Genomic DNA, 21,428 nt, shown 5'->3' with positions numbered 1-21,428 from the left:
CCATTGTTACCTGGTTCTTCTGAGTGCCCAGCTTACCCACCAAGCTTCTTTTAGTCATCCTCAGGTGTCCTCTGATAATGTGTCCTCTGCTTCCGCACGCTCTAGTGTTCCTTCACCGGAGTGTTCATAGCCCCACGTTGGGTGCCAGAAATGTTGGGGTGATTAGACCCAACACGAGGCCGTGGGGGCTACAAACTCCAGCGGAGTCAAAGGAATGAGAAAAGACAAGTTAAGAGTGCATAAGGTGGGTCCAGGGGGCCAACGCTGGTATGGAGGCTGTGAAGGCCCTGAGCACTGGGAGCCCACACTATTTATTGGTGATCAAACAAAGAAGCAGGTCATGAGGACGTGGGGGTAAACAGGTGAGGGCGTGAGGATAGAAAGGTAGCGGTGCATCAAGCGTATCTGTGATGGTTTAGCATTTTCTTTGATGCATATATAATATGCTCTGCTGCTTGGAGATAATAGAGAACATGTTTACGAGCCTGGGAGAGCAACCAACAAGTCTGTGCACATTCCAGAGGCTATGAGGGGTTTTATGCCCTGAGCCCTGGATTCCATCCAAGCCATAAGGGGTTTTATGCCCTGGGCTTAGATTTGTGGTGCGGCAGGGCAGCCTTCCACCCTTTGGCACAGAGATTGGTGTTCCAAAGGCCACGAGGGGTTTTAGACCCTGGACCCCAGACATCTTCCAAGACTCTTTTATATTATGACAGACAAGCCAGTCCTGCCTCAGCTCTTCTACCAAGAAGTAGAAAGCAAAACCAGGCTGAATTCGGCTGATGCCCACGCACAGAGGGAGCATTTAAATCAGCTCTAGTGGCTGGTAAGGTGGGCTGGAACTTCCTGCCCATTCTCTTAAAAAACTTGAGTTTTGGCCGGGTGCGGTGGCTCACACCTGTAATCCCAGCACTTTGGGAGGCCAAGGCGGGCGGATAACCTGAGGTCAGGAGTTCGAGACCAGCCTGACGAACATGGAGAAACCTCGTCTCTACTAAAACTACAAAATTAGCTGGGTGTGGTGGTGAATGCCTGTAATCCAAGCTACCTGGGAGGCTGAGGCAGGAGAATAGTTTGAACCCAAGAGGCGGAGGTTGCGGTGAGCCGAGATTGCACTATTGCACTCCAGCCTGGGCAACAAGAGCGAAACTCCGTCTCAAAATAAATAAATAAATAGCTCTAGTCAGAGGGGAATTACCCATCCCAGTGGCTGGAACTTGAGTTCCAGTGAGCCTCACCACTGTGGGCTAAAATGCTCTGGAATCCTAAATAAACTTGAAAGGCAATCTAAGCCACAAGGACTGCAACTCTGAGGCAATTCCTAGTACTGAGCTGGGCTCAGAGCCAGTGGACTTGGGGGGCGTGTAACCTAGTAAGACAACAGTTAGGGCAGCTAAGGGAGTGCTTGTGCTACCCCTTTCCCAATCCCAGGCAGCACAGCTCACAGCTCCAAAAGAGACCCCTTCCTTCTGCTTGAGGTGAGGAGAGGGAAGAGTAAAGAGAACTTTATCTTGCACTTTGTATACCAGCTCAGCCACAGTAGGATACGCCACCAGTCATAGTCATTAGGTCCCCTTTGCAGGCCCTAGCTCCTGGATGACATTTCTAAACACATCCTGGGCCAGAAGGAAACCCACTGCCTTGAAGGAAAGGACTCAGTCCTGGAAGGACCCATCACCTGCTGACTGAAGAGTCAGCCCTGAATAACCAGCAGCAACACCCTGGTAGTGCACCATAGGCGTTGAGTGAAACTCAGAACATTCTCAGCTGTGGTGGCTACAGGGAGAGACTCCTTCTGCTTGAAAAAAGTGGAGGGAAAAGCAAAAGAGACTTTTGCATGTTCGGTACCAGCTTGTCCACACTGGGGTAGGCACCAAGTGGGCTGTTGGGATCCCTGATTCCAGGCCTTGGATCTTGGATGGTATTTCTGGGCCTTCCCTGAACCAGAGGGGAGCCCACTGCACTGAAGGGTGAATCCCAGGCCAGGCAGCTTCACCACAAGCTGACTCAAGAGCCTTTGGTCTCTAAGAGAACATTGCCAGTAGCCTGGCAGTACTCCCCATGGGCCTTTGGTGGTGGTGGCCATGGGGTGAGGCTTCTCTGCCTGTGGAAAGGAAAGGACTGCATCTCATGATTTGAGTGCCAGCTCAGCCACAGTACAATTAGAACACCAGGTAGACTTCTGAGTTTTTTTACTCCAGTCACTGGCTCCTGGATAGCACCTCTTGACCCACACAGGGCCTGGGGGAACCTGCCACCCTGAAGGGAAGGAAACAAGTTGGCTGGTATTGCCACCCACTGGTTGTAGAGCCTCAGGGCCTTGAGCAAACACAGGTGGTACCAGGTAGTGGTTACAGCAGGCCTTGGGTAAGACCCACTGCTGTGCTCACTTCAGGTCTGACCTGGCACAGTCTCAGTGATGGTGGCCACCGGGGTGCTTGTGTCACCCCAGCCCCAGCTCCAGGTGGCTCAGAACAGAGCAAGAGAGAGACATGCTGTTTGGAGTAGAGAAGAGAACAGGCCAGGCACAGTGACTCATGCCTGTAATCCCAGCACTTTGGGAGGCCGAGGCAGATGGATCACCTGAGATCAGAAGTTTGAGACCAACCTGACCAACATGGAGAAACCCCATCTCTATTAAAAATACAAAATTAGCCAGGTGTGGTGGTGCATGCCTGTAATCCCAGGTACTCAGGAGGCTGAGGCAGGAGAATTGCTTGAGCTCGGGAGATAGAGGTTGCGGTGAGCTGAGATCGTGCCATTGCACTCCAGCCTGGGCAACAACAAGAGCGAAACTCCATCTAAAAAAAAACAAAAAAGAAAGAAAAGAAAAGAGAACAGAACAAGCATCTCTGCCTGGTAATCCAGAAAATTCTTCTGGATCTGATCCAAGATAATAAAGGTGGTACCTCTAAGAGTCTGCAAGAACCACACTGTTACTGGGCTTGGGATGCCCCTTAATGTAGAGATGCCTTAGATCACAAGACCTAAGTCCTTTCAAATATCTAAAATCTTTCCCAAGAAGGGTGAGTACAAACAAGCCCAGATTGAGAAGACTACAATAAATACCTAACTCTTCAATGCTCAGACAGGGATAAATGTCCACAAGCATCAGAACCATCCAGGAAAATGTGACCTCACCAAATGAACTAAATAAGGCACCAGAGACCAATCCTGGAGAAATGGAGATTTGTGACCTTTCAGGCAGAGAATGCAAAGTAGCTATTTGAGGAAACTCAAAGAAATTTAAGATAACAGAGAGAAGGAATTCAGAATTCCATCAGATAAATATAATGAAGAGATTGAAATAATTTAAAAGAATCAAGGCCGGGCACAGTCACTCATGCCTTTAATCCCAGCACTTTGGGAGGCCAAGGTAGGTGGATCACCTGAGGTCAGGAGTTCCAGACCAGCCTGGACAACATGGTGAAACCCCATCTCTACTAAAATATAAAAATTAGTCAGGCATGGTGGCACATGTCTGTAATCCCAGCTACTCGGGAGGCTGAGGCATGAGAATTGCTTGAACCTGGGAGGCAGAGGTTGTGGTGAGCTGAGATCACGCCACTGCACTCCAGCCTGGGTGGACAGAGTGAGACTTCATCTCACAAAAAAAAAAAAAAAAAAAGAAGAATCAAGCAGAAATCCTGGAGTTCAAAATGCAGTTGACATACTGAAGAATGCATGAGAGTCTCTTAGTAGCAGAATTGATCAAGCAGAAGAAATAATTAGCTTGGGCCAGGCTCAGTGGCTCACACCTGTAATCCCAGCACTTTGGGAGGCCGAGGTGGGCAGATCATGAGGTCAGGAGATTGAGACCATCCTGGCTAACACGGTGAAACCCCATCTCTACTAAAAATACAAAAAATTAGCCGGGTGTGGTGGTGGGCACCTGTAGTCCCAGCTACTCGGGAGGCTGAGGCAGGAGAATGGCATGAACCTGGGGGGCAGAGCTTGCAGTGAGCCGAGATAGCACCATTGCACTCCAGCCTGGGAGACAGAGTGAGACTCCGCCTCAAAAAAAAAAAAAAAAAAGAAAGAAAGAAATAATTAGCTTGAAGACAGACTACTTGAAAATAGTCAGAGGAGGCAAAAGAAAACAGAATAAAAAACATTGAAGCATGTCTACAGGATCTAGAACATAGCCTCAAAAGGGCAAATCTAAGAGTCATTGGCTTTAAAGAGGTGGTAGAGAAAGAGATAGGAGTATAAAGTTCATTCAAAGGGATAATAACAGAGAACTTCCCAAACCTAAAGAAAGATATCAATATCAAACCACAAGAAGGTTATAGAACACCAAGCAGATTTAACCCAAAGAAGACAACCTCAAGGCTTTTAGTAATCAAACCCCCAAAGGTCAAGGATGAAGGGATTCTAAAAGCAGCAAGAGAAAAGAAACAAAACAAACAATGGAGCTCCAATACAACTGGCAGAAGACTTTTCAGTAGAAACCTTACAAACCAGGAGGGAGCAGCATGACATATTTAAAGTGCTGAAGGAAAAAAAACTTTTATCCGTGAATAGCATATTCAGTGAAAATATCCTTCAAACATGAAGGAGAAATAAAGACTTTACCAGACAAACAAAAGTTGAGGGATTTCATCAATACCAGTCCTGTTCTACAAGAGATACTAAAGGAACTATATCAATCACAAAGAAAAGGATATATAATAAGAAATCATCTGAAGATACAAAACTCACTGGTATTAGTAAGTACACACAAACAAAAATAATATTGTATGCCGGGCTCGGTGGCTGACGTCTGTAATCCTAGCACTTTCGGAGGCTGAGGCAGGTGGATCACCTGAGGTCAGGAGTTTGAGACCAGCCTGGCCAACATGGCGAAACCCGGTCTCTACTAAAAATACAAAAATTAGCCAAGCATGGTGGTGTGTGCCTGTAATCCTAGCTACTAGGGGGGCTGAGGCAGGAGGATTGCATGAACATGGGAGGTGGAGGTTGCAGTGAGCTGAGATCATACCATTGCACTCCAGCCCAGGCAACAGAGCGAGACTCCATCTCAAAAAAAAAAAAAAAAAGAAAAAGAATATTGTAACACTGTAACTGTGGTGTGTAAATTATTCTTTTTTTTTTTTTTTTTTTTTTTTCTGAGGCAGAGTCTCGCTCTGTCACCCAGGCTGGAGTGCAGTGGTGTGATCTCGGCTCACTGCAAGCTCCGCCTCCCGGGTTCATGCCATTCTCCTGCCTCAGCCTCCCGAGTAGCTGGGACTACAGGCGCCTGTCACCATGCCTGGCTAATTTTTTGTATTTTTGGTAGAGACGGGGTCTCACTGTGTTAGCCAGGATGGTCTCGATCTCCTGACCTTGTGATCTGCCCGCCTTGGCCTCCCAAAGTGCTGGGATTACAGGCTTGAGCCACCACGCCTGGCCGTAAATTATTCTTAAGTAGACAGATTAAATGATGAACAAATCCAAAATAATAACTACAACAACTTTTCAAAACACAGACAGTACAAGCAATATATAAATAGAAACAAAGAAAAGTTAAAAAGCAGGGGTATGACGTTAAGGCATAGAGTTTTCATTAGATTTCTTTTTGTTTGTTTCTTTGTTTATACAAACAGCATTAAGTTGTTATAAGCTTAAAATTATGGGTTATAAGATAGTATTTGCAAACCTCATGGCAACCTCAAGTCAAAAAATATACAACAGATACACAAAAAATAAAAAGTAAGAAGTTAAATCATACCACCAGAGAAAGTCACCTTCACTAAAAAGAAGACAGGATGGAAGGAAAGAAGGGAGAGAAGATGAAAAAACAACCAGAAAACAAATAACAAAATGGCAGGAGTAAGTTCTCACTTACTAATAATAACACTGAATGTAAATGAACTAAACTATCCAATCAAAAATCATAGAATGGCTAAATGGATTAAAAAACAAGACCTAATGATCTGTTGCCTACAAGAAACACACTTTACCTATAAAGAAACCCATAGACTGGAAATAAAGGAATGGAAAAACATATTCCATGCCAGTGGAAACCAATAAAGAGCAGGAGTAGCAATACTTAGACAAAATATATTTCAAGACAAAAACTGTAAGAAAAGTCAAAGAAGGTCACTATGCAATTATAAAGAGGTCAATTCAGCAAGACGATGTAACAATTGTGAACATATGTACACCCAACATTGGAGCACTCAGATATAGAAAACATATATTATTAGTTAAAAAGAGAGAGGGCCGGGCATGGTGGCTTATGCCTGTAATCCCACCACTTTGTGAGGCCAAGGCAGGTGGATCACCTGAGGCCAGGAGTTGAAGACCAGCCTGGCCAACATGGCAAAACCCCGTCTCTACTAAAAATACAAAAAAATAGCCAGGTGTGGTGGCGGGCACCTGTAATCCTAGCTACTTGGGAGACTGAGGCAGGAGAATTGCTTGAACCTCAGAGGTGGAGGCTGCAGTAAGCCAAGATTGCACCACTGCACTCCAGCCTAGGCAACAAGAGTGAAACTCTGTCTCAAAAAAAAAAAAAAAAAAAAACAAAAAAAAAGGAGAGAGAGAGAGATAGACACCAATACAATAATAGCTGGAGATTTTAACACCCCATATTCAGCACTGGACAGATCTTCCAGACAGTAAATCAACAAAGATTATTTCAATATACACTGAAAAATCAGACAAAAGAAAGATTAAATGGGATTTAATCTACACTATAGATCAAATGGACCTAATAGATATTTACAGAACATTTTATCCAACAGCTACAGAATACACATACTTTTCCTGAGCACAGGAATCATTCTCAAGGATAGACCATATGTTAGGTCAAAAAACATGTCTTAAAACACTCCGAAAAACTGAAATAATATCAATTGTGTCACAGAATAAGTGGAATAAACTAGAAACCAATGACGAGGAATTCTGGAAACCATACAAACGTGGAAATTAAACAATATGCTCCTGAATGACCAGTGGGGTCAATGAAGAAATTAAGAAGAAAATTGAAAAGTTTTTTCAAACAAATGGTAATGAAAATGCAACATACCAAAACCTATGGAATACAGCAAAAGCAGTACTAAGAAGGAAGTTTATAGATATAAGCACCTACATCAAAAAAGAAGACCTTCAGGCTGGGTGCAGTGGCTCCCACCTGTAATCCCAGCACTTTAGGAGGCCAAGGGGAGTGGATCACCTGAGGTTAGGAGTTCGAGACGAGCCTGGCCAACATGGTGAAACCCTGTATCTACTAAAAATACAAAAAATTAGCCAGACATGGTGGTGGGTGCCTGTAATGCCAGCTACTTGGGAGGCTGAGGCAGGAGAATTGCTTGAACCCAGGAGGCAGAGGTGGCAGTGAGCTGAGATTGCGCCATTGCACTCCAGACTGGGCAACAAGAGTGAAGTGAAACTCATCTCAAAAAAAAAAAAGAAAAAAAAAAGAAGAAGAAAACCTTCAAATAAACAACCTAAGAATGCATCTTAAAGAATTAGAAAAGCAAGAGCAAACTAAACCCAAAATCAGTAGAAGAAAAGAAATAATAAAAATCAGTAGAAATAAATGAATTTGAAATGAAGAAACAATAGAAAAGAACAATGAAACAAAAAGTTGGTTTTTTGAAAAGACAAACAAAATTGACAAACCTTGAGGTAGACTAAGAAAAAAACAGAAAGGCCCAAATAAATAAAATTAGAGATGAAAAAGGAGACATTACAGTTGATACTGCAGAAATTCAAAGGATCATTAATGCAACTAAGAACAATTATATACCAATAAATTGGAAAACCTAGAAGAAATGGATAAATTCCTAGGCAGATACAACATAGCAACATTGAACCATGAAGAAATAAAAAACCTGAACTGACCAATAACAAATAACGAGATCAAAGCCATAATAAAAAGTCTCCTAGCAAAGAAAACCCCAGAACCCAGTGGCTTCACTGCTGAATTCTACCAACATTTAAAAAAGAACTAATACCAATCCTACTCAAACTATTCCAAAACACAGAGGAGAAGGCAATACTTCCAAACTTATTTTACAAAGCCAATAGTACTTTGACACCAAAACCAGACAAAGACATGTCAGAAAAAGAAAACTATAGGCCATTGTCACTGATGAATATTGATGCAAAAATCCTCAACTCAATACTAGCAAACTGAATTTAACAATACACCAAAAAGATCATTCATCATGACCAAGTGGCATTTATCCCTGGGATGCAAGGATGGTTCAATATATGCAAATCAATCAATGTGATGTATCATTTCAACAGAATAAAGGGCAAACACCATATAATCATTTCAATATGTACTGAAAAAGCTTTTGATGATATTTAACATCCCTTCATGATAAAAACCCTAAAAAAAAACTGGGTATAGAAGGAGCATACCTTAACATAATAAAAGCCATATATGGCAGACCCACAGCTAGTATGATAATGAATGGGGAAAAACTGAAAGCCTTTCCTGTAAGATCTGGAACACAATAAGAATGCCCACTTTCACCACTGTTGTTCAACACAGTAGTCAAAGTCCCAGCTAGAGCAGTAAGACAAAAAAAAAAAAAAAAAAAAAAAAAGAAGAAGAAATAAAGGGCATCCATATTGGGAAGGAAGAAATCAAATTATCCTTGTTTGCATATAATATGATCTTATATCTGGAAATACCTAAAGACTCCACCAAAAAAGTATTGGAACTGAGAAATAAATTCAGTAAAGTTGCAGGATACAATATCAACATACAAAAATCAATAACATTTTTATATGCCAACATTGAACAATCTGAAGCTACTTGAGAGGCTGAGGCAGGAGGATTGCTTGAGCTTGGGAGGTAGAGGTTGCAGTGAGCCATGATGGCCCCACTGCACTCCAGCCTAGGCAACAGAGCAAGACCCCATCTCAAACAACCAAAAACGTGTAGAAGGATGGTCACCAGAGGCTGGGAAAAGTAGTATAGCGAGGAGTAGTTATGGGGGAAGTGGGGATGGTTAATAGGTATAAAAAATAGTTACAAAGAATGAATAAGACCTAGTATTTGCTAGCACAATGGAGTGACAATAGTAAAAAATAATTTAATTGTACATTGAAAAATCTTGAAAAATTTCATTGAAAAAGAGTATAATTGGAGCCAGGCGCAGTCGCTCAAGCCTCTAATCCCAGAACTTTGGGAGGCCAAGGCGGGCGGATCACGAGGTCACGAGTTCGAGACCAGGCTGGATAACATGGTGAAACCCAGCCTTTACTAAAAAATACAAAAATTAGCCGGGTGTGGTGGCGCGTGCTTGTAATCCTAGCTACTCGGGAGGCTGAGGCAGGAGAATTGCTTGAACCCACCCAGGAGGCGGAGGTTGCAGTGAGCCTGGCACCATTGCACTCTAGCCTGGGAGACAGAGCAAGACTCCCTCTCGAGAAAAAAAAAAAAAAGTATAATTGGTTTGTCAGTCCGTGTCCAGGAGGAAGAAGCAGGAGGTCCTGTTGAGTACAGGCAGGAAATTCCGCTTAAGTGCAAATATACCCCGGGAGGATTCATATCAAAGTGCAGGGAGGAAGCCCGCCCTGCCAAGAGCTGTGTCAGAAACTTGCTCATCCGGCTCCACTCAGCTGTGCAAGATCGCTTCTTCTGTCAATCAGCCTGCAGGGGGCGGGACCTGACGCCCTATCCAATCAGGGCCGTGGTTCGGGTTCGTGGGAACTGTCAATCAGGCGCGCTGCCCAGAGAAGTGTGTGTGGTTGAAAAAGCCCGCGGCGTCTTCTACACCCACCTACGCTCGGCGCTGGGCTCTGTAGCTGAGAGACGACCTAGAAGCTCTGTGGTATCCTTTGTCCCGCTGGAACCCGCATTGGCATCGGGAGCCGTCGGGAAGACCTGGGACACCGCGGAAGTCGGGAAATGGTGCGTGTGCGGGACCGGCGTCCCGAGGCGGGGGAGGGGCTGGTGGAACCGGCCGTAATCGGCTGTGGCTGGACCCGGGCCTCCCCGCGGGCGACTCCGGGATCTACGGACCCGGGTCCCCCTGGCGTAGGTCGGCCCTCGGCCGCAGGTTGGGGCTGGGTCTGCAGCCGGGACCCCGGGCGTCCTGTCCCGTTCCTGCGCGGCGACTGCGGCCCCGGCGCCCTCTCTTGGCAGCTCCGCGCCCGCAGCCCCGCGTGTCCCCAGATTGTGCGGCTGTAAACACAGGTTTGCGGCCCAACTCACTGCACCGAGACGCTGAGGGCTGCAGCAGAACAGTTTAATAGCCAGAGAGGGGAGGACACCCCAGATCCGCCTCCCTGAGGGATTTGGGGTCTGGACAGGGGCGGCTGGGTGTAGGGTCGTTGGTTGGTGGGGAAGTGAGGGGTGAATCCTGGGACAGGAGGTGAAGAAACCGCATTGTGCTGAGTGGGCTCCCTCGTGGGGTCTTCAACCTGGTTGGCGCCAGCCTTTCCGCTGGGATGATCTGAGACAGAACTCTGGAGACTCTTGAGCAGCTCTCGGAGATTTTATCCCCAGGCACAATGGGGAAGCCGGCGGTCAGCGTCTGCTGTGACCTGACTCTCAGGGAGGCGGCCCCGTGAGGCAGCGGGGCTGAGGGCACCTGGTTAATATCTAACTGCAATCTCGCCTCCAGCCTGGCTCGCAGTTCCTGTGAACCCGGTGAGGAGGCTGCACGGTGACGACGAATCACCAGGCGGAATCCAGACTCGTGTGGGGTTTGTGTGTGGGAGGAGCTGTGGTCTCTGTGGTCCTCACTCCCTTCTTTCTTTCCAAGGGCGACCGTTTCCCCTCTGAGTCTTCCAAAGATGTGGGCAGCAGGGTCTCAAATCCACCACTGTGTTCTCTCATCCTAACTCCTCCTAGGGCTGGCAGCAAATCTCTTGGTTTCCAGAGACTTCCCCAGGCTTTCTGTCCTTAATTCACAGCAACAGTATGAACTGTTTGGCCCCCAGGCGATATTTCATTAGTTTGTCATCTTGTTTTCAGCTAGCAATGTATGGCTTTTTCTTGAAAGAATTGTTTTGGGTTCCTGAACACGTTGGGTCATTCCTGTAATTCCAGCACCTTGGAAGTCTAAGGCGGAGGTATTGCTTGATCCCAGTGGTTCCAGACCAGCCTGGGCAACATGGCAAGACCTTATCTCTAGTATAAATGATAATAATAAAATTAACTGGGCTTGATAGCTGGCACCTGTAGTCGCAGCTACTCCTGAGGCTGAGGTGGGATGATGGCTTGAGCCCAGGAGTTTGAAGTTGCAGTGAGCTGTGATCGTGCCTCTGCATCCCAGCCTGGGCAACAGAGGCCGACCCTGTCTCAAAAAAATGGATGTCCACAGCTGCCAAGTCTCTTGGAGGGTCTAATGAATATCATCCCCTGGGTCACTCCTCCCAGGGGACAGCCTGAGATGGGGGATGGGTCCCCCCTGGTGAGCAACTGGATCCACTGGGATGGGAGGAATCTTCTGGTATATAATTCCTGTAAAAAGCTAACCCCTGGGACACTCACCTTTTCTTCCCAACCCTAGTTTCCATTCCTTGGAGACACATGACCGAACAGCCAATTTCATGGTCATATTCCACAGGAAAAAAACCAGAAATGATTTCTGCCTTCTGGACTCTCTCAGACTTAAAAGGGAGAAAGTTATATCTAAGGACTGGAGAACCTGCCCGTTGAGGTAGTGCAAGATCCTGAAAAGCACACAAGGCAGTGTCTCCTGGGAGGGTGGTGACCAGAATAGGGTTAAGGGATGTCCCAGGTGATAGGATGACCCGCCCTGATTCTTGCATTAGAGTTTTCTGTGTTCCAGTCAGCACTGCTCATTCCTGAGTTTGTTAGCTTGAAAAGATATGTTTACTCTTTTCAGCCTAAATTTTTGATTAACTGTAAAATACATCCTGTGATTAGAGATTGTTATTGTGTACTTTGAAGACAAAGTATACCCAAAGTTGGAAAGAGTCGGACTTCAGAAAATAAATTGTATATGTAATTCTAGAAAGAGTTGGATTTCAGAATATAAGTGGTATATGTAATCTTCTATTCCATTATTTAAAAGCCTTTATTTATTTTTTTTGCCCCAGAGCTTGTGTAGTGTGTTTCTCAGGTGTGTTTGTTTTTTGGATGATTTCAGATGGAATTTCAGGACTTAGTAGTATAACTACTACCAAGGAAAACACCTTCTTCCATTATGGCTGCAAAAAAGGAATACATTTTTACAAGAAAGTGTAGTAGGTACATTGAATTAAAAAGATTTAACAAAAGTTCAGTTCTCCTTTTTAGGGTGGAGATTTTGGGACAATGGAGAAATCTGTTCTATTCCTGTTATATGGGTTTGACAGATGAATGCTAAATTCTGTGGGACAGGACTTTCCAACAGCTAAAGAAGTAAAATATAATTATTTTTTACTATATCACTTACTATCATGGAAATAGTAATTAAATGACATTCATTGTCTGGAAGGGATAGGTATTTGGGCTTTTCCTGTTGAGCTATAAAATGTAAGTGCCTTACAATTTCCTTCCCACCCATAGACATAAACAGTGAATTTGAGTGATTTTCCTGGATTCATCAAACATGAGTATTTTGTTTTTAAATATCCATGTAAAGCATAGAAGGGTAAGAGAGTAGCTTTGACTATGGCAGAGAGGCCTGAGGCCAATGCCCCCACCTCCAGCTAAGACCAATTTTTTTTTTTTTTTTTTTTTTTTTGAGACAGCGTCTCTCTCTGTTGTCCAGGCTGGAGTGCAGTGGCACGATCTCAGCTCACTGCAACCTCTGCCTCCTGCGTTCAAGCGATTCTCCTGCCTCAGCCTCCCGAGTAGCTGGGACTACAGGCACGTGCCACCATGCCTGGTTAATTTTTTTTTTTTTTTTGGTATTTTTAGTAGAGACGGGGTTTCACCATATTGGCCAAGCTGGTCTTGAACTTCTGACCTCAGGCAGTCCGCCAGCTTTGGCCTCCTAAAGCGCTGGGATTACAGGCATGAGCCATCATGCCCAGCCCCATATGGCTTTTGATTAGGGCTAGAATGGCGTATATTTATTCATACCTTTATATTTAATGTACCTGTTTCTTTCTACTTAAAATAGTTTTCTTGAGAGAATAAAAAAAATAGTTTTCTTGCACACATTGGTGGGTCTTGTTTTTTTTATTCTACTCTGTCAGTCCTTGTCTTTTTTTATTGGTATATTCATATAATACACATTTAAAGTGGTTATTGATGTACCTGGATTCATATGTACATATATAATTGTTTTATGTTTGTTATACTTGTCGTTTTTTTTCAACTTCCTTTCTTTTTCTGTCTCCTTTTATTTTAACTGAGGAGTCTATATGATTGTGTTTTCTTCTAATAGTATAGCAAGTCTACTTGTTTCTTTCTTTTCTTTTTTTTTTTTTTTTTTTTTTGAGACAAGGTCTTGCTCTATCACCTAGGCTAGAATGCAGTGGAGCAATCATAGTTAACTATAACCTCCAACTCCTGGGCTCAGGAGATCCTCCCTACTTGCTTTCCTGAGTAGCTGGGACTACAGGTGCAGGCCACCACGCCTGGCTAATTTTTTTTTTTTTTTTTTTTTTTTTTTTTACACGTTTCATAGAGACAGAGTCTCATTGTGTTGCCGAGTGTGGACTCAAAGTCTTGATCTTAAGCAAACCTCTTGTCTTGTATCTCAAAGTGTTGGCATTACAGGGGTGAGCCACTGTGACAGGCTGTTGTTTCTTTAAATTTTATTATTGAATTCCCTAGCATTTGGAGTAAACCATTCACAACAAATGGACCTTCAGTTTTAAGTAACACTGTACTGGCTTATGGGGTAATGCTCATATAACCCAGTGTTCAGCATTCCTCCCTCCCGCCCAATTTAACATCACTGTCATCCATTTGCCCTATCATAAACTATAACTGCCCAATACATTGTTGATATTATTTTTTGAACAAACCTTTATGAGATCCAATAGGAATAAGAAAAGGAAATAAGTTTTGTGCCTTCATTGAATTATTTTCTAATGCTCTTTATGTATATGCATATGTATATATTTGTGTGTATGTGTATGATCTGAGTTTCTAAACTGTATCATTTTTCTTCTCTCTGATGAACTTCTTTTAACATTATTGGCAAGACAAGTACACCGGTCACACGTTCTCTCAATTTCATTCCTTTTTTTTTTCCCCATTAGATTAATTTCAATTGGTTTATCATCATTTTAACTGAATTTTTTTTTTTTTTTTGGCTGCTCACACCTGTTGAACACTTGTGATGATGTCTTCATTTTAGTTGTACCTTGCAGCTGCATAAATTCTATATGGCTAAATTTCTACCCTCTTTTTTTTTTGAGACAGAGGTTCGCTCTTGTTGCCCAGGCTGAAGTTCAGTGGCACGATCTCGGCTCACTGCAACCTCCACGTCTGGGTTCAAGCGATTCTTCTGCCTCAGCCTCCCAAGTAGCTGGGATTATAGGCATGCACCACCATGCCCAGCTAATTTTGTATTTTTAGTAGAGATAGGGTTTCACCACGTTGGCCAGGCTGGTCTCAAACTCCTGACCTCAGGTGATCCACACACCTCAGCCTCCCAAAGTGCTGGGATTACAGGCGTGAGCCACCACGCCCAGTTTATTTCTACTTTTTAATAGATATTATTTTATCTCTACATCTATATTCTGGTTTTCTTTTAGTTATTTGTTCATCATTGCCTTTACTTCATTGAACATATTTAAGATAGTTGCTTTAACGTTTTTATTCAGTGAGTGGTGTCTGAGGTTTCTCAGAGATGGCTTATCTCAATTATATTTTTTCCAATTGATGAAGCATATTTTCATGTTTTTCTGTATTCATAATTTTGTGTTGAAAAGTAGACATCTGAATGTTATAATGGGGTAATTCTGAAAATTGGATTCTTCTTCTTTCCTCACTGTTTTCTATGTATGTGTGTTGAAGACTGTAATTGTTCATTTGTTTAATAACATTTTCAAAGTATGTTTGCACAGACTGTATTCCTTATTTGCTGTAGAAACTGACATCTCTGTTCTTTAGTGTGTGTTCATCCAGTGTTCTGGCAGAGATTTCCTGAATGCTAGAAGCTAGTAAAAAAGATAAAGCATACAAAAGCCTGACCTCTTCCAGTCTTTGTGGATGGCTCTGTGTCCGGGGCATCCCTTGAACTCTTAGCCAGGCTGTTTAATACTCTACTTATGCTTTATGTTCTGCTTAACTAAACCTACAGATCAGCCAGAAGTGAAGATGAGGGTTTCTTCTCCGATGTCTTTTGTCAAAATGTGTTATTTACTGCGCATGCATGGGGCTTTCTCAATTCCCCAGGATACCTGGGTGCTTTTGAGTACCCTGATATCTGGGGGACATTTTCTCTTCAGCTCTTTTTCTCCATGACTTAGTTGGTCTACTGTATGTCTTAATCATAGTCTGTTCTTCCAGTTGGTTACAGGGTTTTTGGGTATTTTGCAACATTTTCATGCAGTTCCTGCCAAATTTGACCCCGATCGTGTTGTATTGTAGATAAAGTAGAAGAGAGGGCCTTGGCTGTGTGTGGTGGCTCACACCTGTAATCCTAGCACTTTGGGAGGCTAAGGCAGGCGGATCATTTGAGGTCAGGAGTTTGAGACCAGCCTGGCCAACAGGGTGAAACCCCGTCTCTAGTAAAAATACAAAAATTGGCCGGATGTGGTGGAGCACACCTGTACTCCCAGCTACTCAGGAGGCTCAGGCAGGGAGGAATAACTTGAACCCGGGAGTCAGAGGTTGTAGTGAGCCAAGGTTGTGCGTCTGCACTCCAGTCTGGGTGACAGAGCAAGACTCTGTCTCAAAAAAAAAAAAAAAAAAAAAAAAAAAAAAGCAGCCTTGTTTCAGACCTTTGGATAGTGCTTATACAGATTGGAAAATGCAAGGCAATAATTTGCAAATAAGATCTGATCTGCTGTCTCTAGAATTAGTGTCCAGGGTTCTATACTGGGAACTCGGGCTGCTGTGTTCAAGACTGGCATTGATAGGGGAAGGGATTGGGCCAAGGACAAATAAAAACTCTACAAGACTTTTGTACCAGTTTTCATTTTTCTGCATATATATATATATATATATATATTTGTCTCTCTGTTAATAGTATGGGGAGCGAAATATTATAGTTTCAAAATTCTTTGTTTTTGGAAAGCTGCACTTTCTTGGTGAGAAAGTTTTCAGCACTTTTTAGATACTGTGAATTCTATTAGACTTGGTAATGTAATTTTTGTTGGCTACTAAAAGGTCTGTTTTAGTTATTTACGAAGTATTATAAATATTCATGAGAGATGACATTGAGTTCTTTCTAAGAATATATGCAGTCTTTCCCCTTCTTTCCTTCTCCTTTTGGCATTACTCAAGAAAATGTTTAAAATTTTTCCATTGAGATGGTGAAATATCTTTTATCAGTCTCTTGTCATACTTCACTACATTTGATCTAAAGGAAACTAGTTGCCAGCTTCCAAATATTCTCTGCAAGTATAATCACATAGGATGGGCTAAATCCCCCAAATAACAAGTTGCAACAAAACATGTGAAATGTTATCTACCCAGAAAGCTCATTATAGACCCAATGCCCAGAGTGTTTCTTTGTAGCTGTCTTAGCGTGTTTCTTGTTATTCATAACAGGATTACTGAACCTCGGTAATTTATAAGAAACAGTATTTAATTTTTACATTTCTGGAGGCCAGGAAGTCCAAGGTTAAGGCTGAGCATCTGGTGAGAAACCTTCTTGCTGGTGGGGACTCTGCAGAGTCCCTAGGTGGCATAGAGTATCACATGGTGAGGGAGCTGAGTGTCTAGCTCAGATCTCTTTCTCTTCTCAGAAGGACATGAGATAGCTCATTTATTCATTCACCCATTATGGACTAATCTATTCATGAGGTCCAAACCCTTAGGACTAAATCACCTTAAAGCCCTTCCTTTTTTTTTCTTTTTTTTTTCTTTTTTTTCTTTCTGCCACTTTGGAGATTAACATTCAGTGTGCATTTTGGAGGGGACAACCATTCAAACCTAGCAGTGGCTGATCAGTGCACTCCGTCTGCTGAGTATGTAACAAAATTCCAAACTCTCAGAAGGAAGGTGGGAGTTAAGGAAATACTATCTTTTTTTGCATGAACAATTTTGGCATGCTCCACACCTGTTATTTCGGTCATGGGGCCCTCCCCTAAATACATTGTCTAGACACCATGAAAGGCCCAACCTTGTGAACAAGCATTTGTAAGGACATGCAGTCTCAGCACTGCTAATGGTAACTCCCTTTTGCACAATAAGTAGTAGGACTTTATCATACCAAGGACTGCAGACCCACTGTGGAAATAGACATTAGGGGTGATCCAGGCTATGTGATTCACTCACTTAGTTCGCCAACAAGTGGCATGTTTCTATTCCACTGTTAATTTACCAAACATGTTTAACTGTAGCTTCAGAGTTACTGTGTAGGAGAAAGTGAGTGTAGACAGAGAATAAGAGTGGGTTTACCATGTCATTGAATAAAATGGTTGGAAACCACAGCATCATGTGAAATTTATGAAGTGAGTATAGATTCTCAGTACTGTGATTTTCACCCTTCCTCCTCTGTACATGTGGGATGGATCAGGCCTCAGTGGCTTTAGAGGATGTGGCTGTGAACTTCACCCGAGAAGAGTGGGCTTTGCTGGGTCCTTGTCAGAAGAATCTCTACAAAGATGTGATGCAGGAAACCATCAGGAACCTGGATTGTGTAGGTAAGGATGACATCGCATTTCCACTTATTTAATTGGAGACATTTGTTTCTTGGTCATTCATGCTGTTCAAAGATTTGGAATATGGAAAGGGGATATGGTTGGCCCTGGAAAAAAAAAAAAAAACAGGGTTTGGGGTGCCAGCTCCTGTAGCAGTTGTACATCTTCATATAACTTTTTGTCCACATCTTAGGCTACTATTGATGGGCAGCATTATCAGTCACATGAGCAGTGGTTAATACATATATTTTATGTCGTATTATTACATCCTATATTCTCACAGAAAAGTAAGCTAGAAACAGAAAATGTTAAAAAGAATCATAAGGAAGAGAAACTATATTTACTGTTCATTAAGTGGAAGTGCATCCTCAGAAAGGTTTTCATCCTCATTGTCTTCACATTGAGTAGGCTGAGTAAGAGGAGGGGCTGGTCTTATGTCTTGGGTAGCAGAGACTGAAGAACATTCATATATATATGTATATACAAATGGACTTGTGCAGTTCAAACCTCTGTTTTTCAAGAGTCAGCTGTACTTCAGTGAATGCATTTTTCATGATTGCAGTGTACATCAAAATCTTACTGTTGGTCTATAATTTTGTAAAAATGTATAATGATTTTTCTGGGTATACCTTTTAGGAATGAAATGGAAAGACCAGAACATTGAAGATCAATACAGATATCCCAGGAAAAATCTAAGGTAATTTACACTCAGAAGAGAAAGATATGTCCCTGGAGCTGTTCTGAGAATGACATGAAAATTTAAAAGCAAGCAAAGAAAATGAACAAGCCTAGCTTAAATTTATTTATTCTTAGAAAATTTTCTCCAAAACATATACTTAAATGTGCCATAGCTGTTCAGTGTTTGTAAAATAATTCCCATGGCAACAATATTATGAATCCACATATGAATGTGATTGTCTTGAGAACACCTGGGTTGAGTTACCTTGCACAGCATTCCATCCATTCAAGTTCAAGCAGGACATGAAGCCTACACTTTGCATGATGTACATCCAATACTTATTAATACTTATAATGTACATCCAATTTATTAATACTTAAAAATGTACATCCAATACTTATTAATACTTATAAGATTATTTATAGACCAACCTTTAGTGATATATTTCCCATTTTTTACAGATGTTGTATGTTAGAGAGATTTGTTGAAAGTAAAGATGGAAGTCAATGTGGAGAAACGTCTAGGCAGATTCAAGATAGTATTGTGACCAAGAACACTCTTCCTGGAGTAGGTCCGTGTGAAAGCAGTATGAGTGGAGAAATCGTCATGGGTCATTCATCCCTTAATTATTACATCAGAGCTGGTGCTGGGCACAAACCACATGAGTATCATGAATGTGGAGAGAAGCCAGATACGCATAAACAATGTGGGAAAGCCTTCAGTTACCACAACTCTTTTCAAACACATGAAAGGCTTCACACTGGAAAGAAACCATATGATTGTAAAGAATGTGGGAAGTCCTTCAGTTCTTTGGGAAGCCTTCAAAGACACATGGCAGTGCAGCGTGGAGATGGACCTTATAAATGTAAGTTGTGTGGGAAAGCGTTTTTTTGGCCCAGTTTGTTATATATGCATGAAAGAACACACACTGGAGAGAAACCATATGAATGTAAGCAGTGTTCTAAAGCCTTTTCTTTTTACAGTTCCTATCTAAGACATGAAAGAACACATACTGGGGAGAAACCGTATAAATGTAAACAGTGTTCTAAAGCCTTTCCTTTTTACAGTTCCTATCTAAGACATGAAAGAACACATACTGGGGAGAAACCGTATGAATGTAAGCACTGTTCTAAAGCCTTCCCTGATTACAGTTCTTGTCTAAGACATGAAAGAACTCACACTGGAGAGAAACCCTATACATGTAAACAATGTGGGAAAGCCTTCAGTGCTTCCACTTCCCTTCAAAGACATGAAACCACTCACAGTGCAGAGAAACCCTATGCATGTCAGCAATGTGGGAAAGCATTTCATCATCTGGGAAGCTTTCAAAGACACATGATAAGGCACACTGGAAATGGACCTCATAAATGTAAGATATGTGGGAAAGGCTTTGATTGTCCTAGTTCACTGCAAAGTCATGAAAGAACTCACACTGGAGAGAAACCCTATGAATGCAAGCAGTGTGGGAAAGCGTTATCTCATCGCTCAAGCTTTCGAAGTCATATGATAATGCACACTGGAGATGGACCTCATAAATGCAAGGTATGTGGGAAAGCCTTTGTTTATCCCAGTGTATTTCAAAGACATGAAAGGACTCACACTGCAGAGAAACCCTATAAATGTAAACAATGTGGCAAAGCCTACCGTATTTCCAGTTCCCTTCAAAGGCATGAAACAACTCATACTGGAGAGAAACCCTATAAATGCAAACGTGGGAAAGCCTTTATTGATTTGTGTTCCTTTCAAAATCACAAAACAACTCACACTGGAGAGAAGCCACATGAGTGTAAGGAATGTGGGAAAGCATTCAGTCGTTTCAAATACCTTTCTCGACATAAAAGGACTCACACAGGAGAGAAACCTTATGAGTGTAAAACATGTAGGAAAGCCTTCGGTCATTATGATAACTTAAAGGTACATGAAAGAATTCACTCTGGAGAGAAGCCCTATGAATGTAAGAAATGTGGGAAAGCATTCTCTTGGCCCACTTGCTTTCTACGACATGAAAGAATTCACATGAGAGAGAAATCCTACGAATGTCAACAATGTGGTAAAGCCTTCACTCATTCCCGTTTTCTTCAAGGACATGAAAAAACTCATACTGGAGAGAACCCGTATGAATGTAAGGAATGTGGGAAAGCATTTGCTTCTCTCAGTTCCTTGCATAGACATAAAAAGACTCACTGGAAAAAAACTCACACTGGAGAGAACCCGTATGAATGTAAGGAATGTGGGAAAGCATTTGCTTCTTTCAGTTCCTTGCATAGACATAAAAAGACTCACTAGCATTCTCTCTAAATGTATGGAATGTGGGAAAGCATTTATTAATTTTATTTCATTTCAGAAACTTGTAAGAAACACATTGGAGATAGACCCTGTGAATGTAAGCACTTGGTAAAGCCTTAAGTAGTTTCAGTTTCTTTCCAGTACAGTCATCCCTTGATACCAGCTGCGTACTGGTTCCAGCACTCCATGAGCCATGTCAAGTCCCTTTTATAAAATGACATATTTGTATTTAACTTACCCACATCCTCTTGTATACTCTCAATTATGTCTAGATTACTTAAAATACCTCATGCATTGTAAAAGGTATGCAAATATTTGTTCTATTGTATTGTTTAGGGAATCATGATAAGGAAAAGCGTCTATGTATTTTCAGTATAGATGCAGTAATTGTGAGCCTATCAACATAGTATATGTCAGCCGGAACATTAAAGTTTCTTTGTTTCAGCTTTCACATACTGCTTTTGTTTAATGTGTTAACACTTACCAAAACCCTGGGTCTTCTGTCTTGATAACCCAAGTATAGTGATTATAACAATGACGATGATTCTGTGGCGCCCAATGTTTTGATGTGTTGAGATGACTAGATGTATGGCATTGTGGGTAAGTATTGAGACGTCAGGTTAACTTGAATCTTGACAGGCCATCAGGACTATCGTCTATGTTGGAAGAACCAACTTATGATTATAGATGTGGACTCATTTGAGGAGGCTATGTAATACTAATGTTAGGATCTGTTTGGCTTGAGGGCTGAAGATCTGTAACCATTGAATATTCCATCTTCTTTGCAGATGCT

The 21,428-nt window shown here is 42.3% G+C and overlaps 1 protein-coding gene and 1 long non-coding RNA gene across 5 annotated transcripts in view; one reads left to right on the top strand and one right to left on the bottom strand.

Annotated features, from left to right (window-relative positions):
• Window positions 1-21,086, top strand: part of ZNF443 (zinc finger protein 443) — a 35,387-nt gene extending 14,301 nt beyond the window's left edge. For 2 of the 4 annotated variants that reach the window (XM_054464076.2, XM_054464075.2), the window contains 3 exons: window positions 17,547-17,673; window positions 18,307-18,367; window positions 18,811-21,086. In XM_054464076.2, coding sequence (XP_054320051.1) covers window positions 17,547-17,673; window positions 18,307-18,367; window positions 18,811-20,635 — 2,013 coding nt within the window. In that variant the 3' untranslated portion in view covers window positions 20,636-21,086. Of the gene's footprint in view, window positions 1-6,537; window positions 9,857-17,537; window positions 17,674-18,306; window positions 18,368-18,810 lie in introns of those variants that run through there. The other 2 variants (XM_054464078.2, XM_054464077.2) reach the window with 2 other exon arrangements.
• Window positions 17,463-18,914, bottom strand: LOC134738828 (uncharacterized). Its single transcript, XR_010124945.1, has 2 exons — window positions 18,781-18,914; window positions 17,463-17,777 (listed from the first exon to the last, which is right to left on the bottom strand). It is a non-coding gene; the product is annotated as an uncharacterized LOC134738828 (long non-coding RNA).
• Window positions 21,087-21,428: the final 342 nt, after the last annotated feature.

This window comes from Pongo pygmaeus, chromosome 20 (genome assembly GCF_028885625.2).
Source record: "Pongo pygmaeus isolate AG05252 chromosome 20, NHGRI_mPonPyg2-v2.0_pri, whole genome shotgun sequence".
Taxonomy (NCBI): domain Eukaryota; kingdom Metazoa; phylum Chordata; class Mammalia; order Primates; family Hominidae; genus Pongo; species Pongo pygmaeus.
This window is presented reverse-complemented; position numbering and strand designations above follow the sequence as displayed.